At 35.5% G+C, this 8,803-nt stretch overlaps 1 protein-coding gene and 2 pseudogenes across 2 annotated transcripts; all 3 read left to right on the forward strand.

Annotated features, from left to right (window-relative positions):
• Positions 1-1,212: 1,212 nt before the first annotated feature.
• Positions 1,213-4,576, forward strand: LOC120084445 (dolichol-phosphate mannosyltransferase subunit 1). 2 transcript variants are annotated; one of them, XM_039040224.1, is made up of 8 exons: positions 1,213-1,494; positions 1,979-2,078; positions 2,161-2,194; positions 2,262-2,297; positions 3,450-3,480; positions 3,591-3,755; positions 3,845-3,959; positions 4,203-4,576. In XM_039040224.1, exons 1-8 carry the CDS (start codon positions 1,388-1,390, stop codon positions 4,305-4,307), a joined length of 693 nt encoding a protein of 230 aa, XP_038896152.1. In that variant the 5' UTR covers positions 1,213-1,387; the 3' UTR covers positions 4,308-4,576. The 2 variants fall into 2 exon arrangements, with proteins under 2 accessions (XP_038896152.1, XP_038896151.1); XM_039040223.1 differs by having other exon boundaries at positions 1,216-1,494; positions 2,262-2,338; positions 3,450-3,475.
• A 777-nt stretch (positions 4,577-5,353) lies between these two features.
• On the forward strand, positions 5,354-6,576 carry LOC120084909 (annotated as a pseudogene).
• A 7-nt stretch (positions 6,577-6,583) lies between these two features.
• Positions 6,584-8,603, forward strand: LOC120084910 (annotated as a pseudogene).
• Positions 8,604-8,803: the final 200 nt, after the last annotated feature.

Raw genomic sequence — 8,803 nt, forward strand, 5'->3', positions numbered from 1 at the left:
TTTTGTCCTCCTTCGATTAGCCCAAGTCGCCAGCCTCCCACTGCCAGTAGTCATGCCGGTAGCCTCCGCCTAGCCCAATCGCCGTCGACAGGGGTTGTTGCTCCGCCGCTCCGATTTCTCTCTCTCTAACCCGCCGATCTGTGAAGCTCAGGCGCCGTCGTCAGTCCCCGTTCGTCCGCGCGCTCTGGCGTTATTCAGATCCGGTGGTTTGCGCGCTCGCCGTTAACTGTACGCCAGATCTCTCTCTCTCTCCTCCGATCGACCCCACGCGCTCTCTCTTTCAGATTCGGTCTGGTCGTCCATTCAGTAGCCTTGTCGTCGCCGGAGATCACCATATCTCACTGGAAGTACCGGGAAGGTGAGATTTTTGTTGCTTTTGATGGATTTCGTGGTATATCTCAAGTACCCATGAACTGATGGTCTCAGTTTATTGACATCCATTGTGTTTGGATTTTAGACCGAAGATTTGGAGTGTTATTGATTACTGTTCAGCAAGTTTGAGGCCCGTTTCGGCAAGATCTTGGTAAGTATTTGAGGTTCTGTGGTCATTTGTGGTGTTAGGGATGCTGTAAATTTAGTGTAATTCTTGGTTGAGGTCTGTGTTCTTATCGGATTATTATCATCAATTAAAAAATTTATTACTTGCCCACTAATTTTAATAGAAAACAGTATAAAAATATCTATAGAAACTTGTTACAAAAATAAAATTGTCAAAATTTTGATCTATTTGATAATTATTTCGTTTATCGTAAGTCTATTTTCATTTTTTTACCGTGATTTGCATATTTATTGTAGAATTTTTAGCCAAATTTCAAAAAACTTTTTAAAAACTATTTTTTTTAGTTTTCAAAACTTGGTTTGGTTTTTTAAATCCGGATGAAAAATAGATAATGAAGAAAGAAATTTGGAAGTAGAAGTAATGTCTATAATATATGTTTAAATTAAAAAATAAAAAATAAAAATTCAAATGGTTACTAAACTGGTCGTATATTTAAACTAAAAAAAAAAGTGAGTTCTAATGCCTTCTTTCTATCATTTTCATCTCATTCATATGTTTTATAATTCAGATTAAAATTAGAACTTATTTTTTTTAACAAATTAACGTTGATGTGAATGACAAGTTGATGACTTTTTAATTTTTTTTTTTAATTAAATGAAAGCCCACGGCCTCCCCAAAAGGAAAAGCCCACGGCCAAATTCTCACGAATAAGGCCCACTGAAACTACTACGACTTTGTCTCGTTGGAGTTCTCGTCTCTTCGGCGTGTATCACTGCGCACAGAATCTAGAGGGAGCAAATCGAAGTTGCCGTCGATCACTTTCCAATTGATTTTGCGATCGTTGATCATACGACTTCCTCCTCGAAGAAGCGTTTGCGTAATCGGTTCATGGCGGAGCCGGAGAAGGATAGGAATAAGTACAGTCTAATTGTCCCAACCTACAACGAGCGCATCAACATTGCTCTCCTCGTCTACCTCATTTTCAAGCACCTCCCGTACGTATCTCTCTCTCTGTTTGTAATCGTATCCCTCTATCGATCATGAGTTAGATTCTTACAACGAAACTCTCTGGAATATCGTAATCAGATTTTCCAAGCGAGACTTCATTTGTATAAAATTGTAATTCATTTAATTAGGATTAAATCAGGATTCACTCCTGTTTCAATTTATTCAACTTTATTCTGTGAGATATAAACTTTATGAGATCAATCTTGTTCTTGAGACCGAGGAGGATTCTTTTGTGAAGTTATTATTTGCAAATTTCATGTTCGAGTTTCTGGATCGAATTTATATTTTCTTTGTACTGTTGTATTGATTCTACCAAGAGTTTTCAATTCCGTCTTTTCTGTTTATGCTTGCAATATTGGAATGGAAGTTGAAATGGTAATGGATTACTTATGCATCCTATTATCGTTCACCCTCATCTAAAGAAGAGGAAATTGGAAATGATGTGGCACAATATTTTCCTTCTGATATCAGGGATGTTGATTTTGAAATAATTGTCGTTGATGATGGAAGTCCTGATGGTACTCAAGAAGTTGTGAAACAGTTGCAAGGGGTGTATGGTGAAGATCGGATCGTAAGTTCATTGTGTTTGGTTTCTGCATTTGTTGCAGCATAGTGTACTCTTTTAACTTTTTTTTTTTCCCTCCACTATGCAGCTATTGAGAGCCAGACCTAGGAAGCTTGGATTAGGTATGTTGTACGATTTCTTCTTTTGAAAATTTCACAGATCTCATTACTGACAAATGACTAATTTCAGGAACTGCTTACTGTCATGGGCTCAAGCATGCCACTGGTAATTTTGTTGTTATAATGGATGCTGACTTATCTCACCATGTAAGTGTTTCAGGAGTGCAGAAAATTTTGAAAACAATGTTCTAGTGTTGGATTTGGGATTTGAAACGTTTCCATGAATTCCAATCTGCATTACTAAAATGCATGTTTTCCTGACATCATTATCTTCCGATTTTATTGGTTGACATCTGAGTTTGTTTTATATCATAACAATAAAATGACATGAATAAGATGTAGATAAAATTTCTTGCCTAGTTTGATGCTTGTTAAAAGAATCTAAATGGAAACTAAAGGTGCTATCGAAAATGTTGGCTCTAATATATGCAAGAACAGTAGATAAGAATACTTATAAGAACATAATTGCAGAATGTCAAATAATTGGAACAACCCATGATTTTAGTTTGATTTCTCTAATAAATGGCCTTACTATGAGTCTTAGAGGGGAATGAAGATTTTTTAACATCGAAAATTGAGTGTCAAAAAGAACTATTATGGGTTCGCCTTGTGGTAAATATGGGGGCCTGATATAAAGGACTAAGAGGTCCAATCCATGGTTGATGCCACCTATCTAGGATTTAATATCCTACAAGTTTTTTTGATACCCAAATGTTGCAGGGTCAGACGGTTTGTCTTGTGAAATTAGTCTAGATGCGTGTAAGTTGGCCTGAACACTCACAGATATAAGAAAAAGGAAAAAAAAGAAAAAGAAAAAGGAAAAAAAAGATTGACAAAAGAGAAAAATGAGGTTGTAGACTTCTGTTTTTTTGGGTGTCTACTGAAAAACTGTTGTATCGTTGGGACAAGAAAAGTGAGCTCCTTTCAATCATGTGAGTCCCGGGTTCCGACTGAATCAAGGTTTTTGTTTTACTTATATGAACACTAGGAAGTAAAGGCCTTTAATTGTATGTTTGGAATTGCGCCACTTGAGCATCTGATTGGATAATGCCATCCAAACTTCTACCTTCTTCAAATATCTTCATTTCTGAAACTTAATTTGCAAACAAACTTCCATTAGCATGCTTACTAGATATCCATGTTTTTTTTCCTCTCTCTCTCTCTCCATTTTTCAATTTGGTAGTTTTCTTATGATGATTTTTTCGTGGAATAACTATGTTTTTTTCCCCTTTCTTTCTGTGCTGTCTTGTTTTTGCAGCCAAAATATTTACCCAGCTTCATTCGGTAAGGCAAACTTCATTCCATTACCTCACGTCACTTCCTTAACTTTGTGTCGAAATAATTAAACTCTAGATATTAACCACCACTTATTTTACCTTTTTTTTTTCTTCTTTTTCAGGAAACAGTTACAAACTGGTGCTGATATAGTTACAGGAACTCGATATGTGAAAGGTGGCGGTGTACATGGATGGAATCTTATGCGCAAACTAACAAGTAGAGGAGCTAATGTTCTTGCTCAAACACTTTTATGGCCCGGTGTATCAGACTTAACTGGATCTTTTCGGTAATCAGTTTTCTTTTCAATTTATCAATTGAATCAATCGTGTTCATACTTTTACAATTCTTAATTAAAGATTTACTCCTATGTTGTAGGCTCTACAAGAAATCGGTGCTTGAAGATATCATTAGTTCAGTTGTTAGCAAGGGATACGTTTTTCAAATGGAGATGATTGTTCGAGCTACAAGAAAAGGTTATCACATTGAAGAGGTAGAGTTGTGACCTGTGACAAATGTAACTGTTGGTTTACAATATTTTCTTTCCCTTCATTTTTCCCTATCATGGAATCTCGAACACTTTAGATGTGTGTTTTGAGTAGAATGGCTTTATTTTTTTCAATTTTTCTTGTTTTTTTTCCCTTGTTCGTCCTTGCTGTTTTGAGCCATTTTCCATATTGATTGCATTATACGCAGAGAAAATTGTGATGATTTGTGTTTCATTGTGGCCCTACAGGTTCCAATTACCTTTGTTGATAGAGTGTTTGGAACTTCCAAGCTTGGAGGATCTGAAATTGTAGAGTATTTGAAAGGTCTCTTGTACCTTCTGGTCACCACATAATACATTAAAAGTGAATTTAATTGCCAGGTAAACTTGTTTGATTTCAACCCTTTGCCTATTTCTGGCTAGGTACACACCACCCCAGGCTTTTTGTGTAAATTTGAGATATGATTACTTAGGAAATATTTTCATAACTGGTACTTTTCCCGCAATTTCCCTTCAAGTCTCAACTGTGGGAGCATAGAAGGATTATGGTAGCACTATCAGAGCTCAAGCATTGTATTTGATGTTTATTTTGCAGGATATACCGGGTTTGTTTTTTTTTCTCATTTTTTCTTCCCCGTGTCATTTGCTTCCTTTCAACATAAATTGTACATTTAATTTACATACATTGGTATATGAAATCAAAGTTAAACTAGTAAATTAGTAAATAAATATTGTACACTTTTGAAATAAATCTAAATGTTCATTTTTATATCATATTCACATTGATGACATTTTGTTACTTATTTTTTCATGTTCCATTGAACTGAATTTTTTTTTCACTATAATGAAAATATTAATTTACACCTCTCATATTGATATCGAATCTATGAAAATGTATGTTATATATATATATAGACATATACACGCGGGCACGCGCACACGTATATATTATATATGCCTCCCCACACACACATATATACACATATGCATACATACACATGTACAAACATATATATATATACATACACACATGGGCGTACACGCATACTATACACACACCGTATACATACACAAATAAATATATATATATATATATATACACATGCATGAGGAGCGTTACCTACAATTATTATTAGGAGAAAAAAAATCTAGCTTCCATATTCATAAAAATTTGGAGCAAATTTCAAATTTGTATCCCAATTAAATTTGTGTTACATTTAGTAAAGTTTGCATGTATATCTTCAAATTTTATTCAAAATTCGAGACAAGTAACTTGGATAGGAGTTCCAAATTCAATTCTGAATTAAGTAGAGCATAAATTCTACTAAGTTGGAATCAAAGTTTTATGTCAGAAAAGAAAATAAAAAATAAAGCATTTGATCATCCATCCTCCAATAACAATGATTCTACTCTACTTCAAATGTAGATTTAGAGCACAGAGCATTTTAGACACTGAAAAACTCGATTTTGAAATCAAATTTCCTGAAGATGAACGGGATCCAATTTCTCTTAACTATACTTCAGGCACAACATCAAGACCAAAGGGTGTGATTTACTTTCATAGGGTACTTATCTCAATACTCTATCCACAATCTTTTTGAATGATATGTCCTCAATGGCTGTGTATTTGTGGACTGTTTCAATGTTCCATTGCAACGGATGGTCTTTGACATGAGGTGTAGCTGCACAAGGTGGCACAAACATCCACTAAAGAACTAACTATTAAGAAAATCTTTGACAATATTTTTCTACACAAGGTCACCCATATAGGTGGCAAACCGACCGTGTTGAACATGATCATTAGTGCACCAATTAACAAACATAAACCGCTTCTAAGGAAGGTAATCGTAAAGACTAGTGACGCTCCTCCATCTTCTCAAGTACTATACAAGATGAGAGAATTTGGATTCCTTATTGTCAATTGTTATGGTTTAACTAAAACATGTGGAATAGTTTGCCATTGAAACCTGAATGGGATTTCCTTCCTGATGATAAGCAAGCAAAGCTCAAATCTCATCAAGGAATGCAACATATTAAGCTGGAGGGAGTGAAAGATCCCATCACCATGGAAAGTATTCCAGTTGATGGAAAAGTCATGGGAGAAGTTATGTTCAGAGGTAACACTATGATGAGTAGATATTTCAAAGATCTTAAAGCAACACAGAAAGCTTTTAATGGCGGATGGTTTAGAAGTGGGGATTTGGGAGTAAGACATCCCGATGGTTACATAGAATTGAAGGATAAATCAAAGGACATTATAATTTTTGGAGATGAAAACATTAGCTCAATTGATATGTTCATTTCAATCCTCCATTAGTTCTTGAAGTTGTTATTATAAGAAGGTTGATAATCGTTGGGGTGAAACTCTATGTGCTTTTGTGAATCTCAAAGAGGGTTTTAATGCTATAGAAGAAGAAATCATAAAGTTTTGCAGAGATAATCTTCCTCATTACATGGCTCCAAGAACTGTTGTATTTAGAGATTTGCCTAAATCTTGTACAAGGAAAATTCATAAGCTTATTGTTAAGAGGAGGCTATGGCCATGGGTAGCCTTACTAAAAGGTTGCCCAAAAGAGGTAGTAAGATCAAATTGAGGGGTGAACTTTGCTGCTGCAACGAGTGAACCTAAGATGACCACGTATGTTGATTACTACAACACGCAAAGGTGATGTACCTCTACCTTAATCAACTTTCAATTAATTTTGATTAAAACAAAATTGAAAGTAATTTCACTTTTTCTCCTTTTCTCTCTTTTGAAGTCGATCCACAGTGAGAGAAAGATGAACGAAGAAGAATAAGAAGCTATGAGAAGATGAAGGTTAATGAGATATGTAAGGTCAAAAAGAGGAAGAAGACACCAGTATTTTAATGTGGTTCGACCAATGAAGCCTATGTTCACAAGAGGAGCTAATACTGATGATTTCTTGGAGAAAATACAGGGTTAAATGAAAGAAGATAAGTTCAATCTCATCGATTACACTCACACTCTCTTTTGATCTTAATATATTTTATTTATAGGATTTACAAGTTAGTTGAGAGTTTAATGGTAAAATAAATGGTTGATTTCACAGTGATAACTTATGCTTTGCGGTTATGTTCGGAGGTAACACTATGATGAGTGGATATTTCAAAGATCTTAAAGCAACATGCGCCATGATTCAACAATGGTCTCTACATTGTTGAGTTATTCAGACGCTAAAATCATTATTGTAGACTAGCAATTTATACATATTGCAAAGGCAACAATTGAAATTATGTCCAAGACGACGACAAAAGAGCTGCCTCATATTGTCATCAAATTTGATCATCCATCCTCTAACATCAATGAATTCGACTCTACTTCAAATGATTTAGAGTAGGAGAGCGTTTTAGACATTGGAAAACTCGATTTCGAATCAAACGTCTTAAAGATGAATCAGATCCAATTTCTTTTATCTGTACTTCAGGAACAACATCAAGACCAAAGGGTGTGATTTACTCCCATAGAGGTTCTTATCTCAATACTCTATCCACAATCATTCTGAATGATATGTCCTCAATGCTTGTGTTTTTGTGGATTATTCCAATGTTCCATTGCAACGGATGGTCTTTGACATGGGGTGTAGTTGCACAAGGCGACACAAGCATCTGCCAAAGAACTATGACTGTCAAGGAAATTTTTGCCAATATTTCTCTACACGAGGTCACTTATGGGCGGTGTGCTGACCATGTTGAACATGATCATCAATGCACCAATCAAAAAAAAGAAACCACTTCCACGGAAGGTAATCGTAATGACCGACGACGCTCCTTCACCTTCTCATGTACTATACAAGATGAGAGAATTTGGATTTCTCATCGTCCATTGTTATGGTTTAACTGAACCATGTAGCATAACAACAGTTCACCATTGGAAACCTGAATGGCATTACCTTCATGATGCTAAGCAAGAAAAGCTCAAACCTCAACAAGGAATGCACGTATTGGGCTGGGAGGGAGTGGAAATTAAAGATCCCATCACCATGGAAAGTGTTCCAAGTGATGTGAAAACTATAGGAGAAGTTATGTTTAGAGGTAAGACTATCTATGATGAGTGGATATTTCAAAGATCTTAAAGCAACATAATAACCTTTTAATGGCAGATGGTTTAGAAGAGGGGATTTAGAAGTAAGGCATCCATTTGTTTACATAGAACTGAAGGATTGTTCAACGGACATTATAATTTCTGAATGTGAAAACATTAGCTCAATTGAAGTTGAATCTGTTCTTTTCAATCATCCATCAGATCTTGAAGCTGCTATTGTAGAAAGGCTTGATGATCATTGGGGTGAAACTCCATGTGCTTTTGTGAATCTCAAAGATGGTTTTAATGCCACTGAAGAAGAAATCATAAAGTTTTGCAGAGATAATCTTCCTTGTTATATGACTCCAAGAACTCTTGTGTTTAGAGATTTGCCTAAATCTTCTACAAGGATAATTCAGAAGCTAAGGAGGAGGCTAAGGCCATGAATGGCCTTACTAAGAGGTTGACAAAGTAATTCATTAAAAAAAATTATATTATTTGAGATTTTTCCACCGATGCCCAAATGAAGTAGTAAAATCAAATTGAGGGATGAACTTTGCTGCTGCAATGAGTGAACCTAAAGTGGCCACGTATGTTGATTACTGCAACACGCAAAGGTGATGTACCTCTACCTTAATCAACTTTAAATTAATTTTGATTAAAACACAATTGGAAGTAATTTCACTTCTTCTCTTTTTCTCTCTTTTGAAGCTGATGCACGGTGAGAACAAGATGAACGAAGAAGAAGAAAAAGCTATAAGAAGATGAAGGTTAATGAGATATGCAAGGTCAGAAAGAGGAAAAAGAC

The sequence above is a fragment of the Benincasa hispida genome, chromosome 9 (assembly GCF_009727055.1).
Source record: "Benincasa hispida cultivar B227 chromosome 9, ASM972705v1, whole genome shotgun sequence".
NCBI classification, from domain to species: domain Eukaryota; kingdom Viridiplantae; phylum Streptophyta; class Magnoliopsida; order Cucurbitales; family Cucurbitaceae; genus Benincasa; species Benincasa hispida.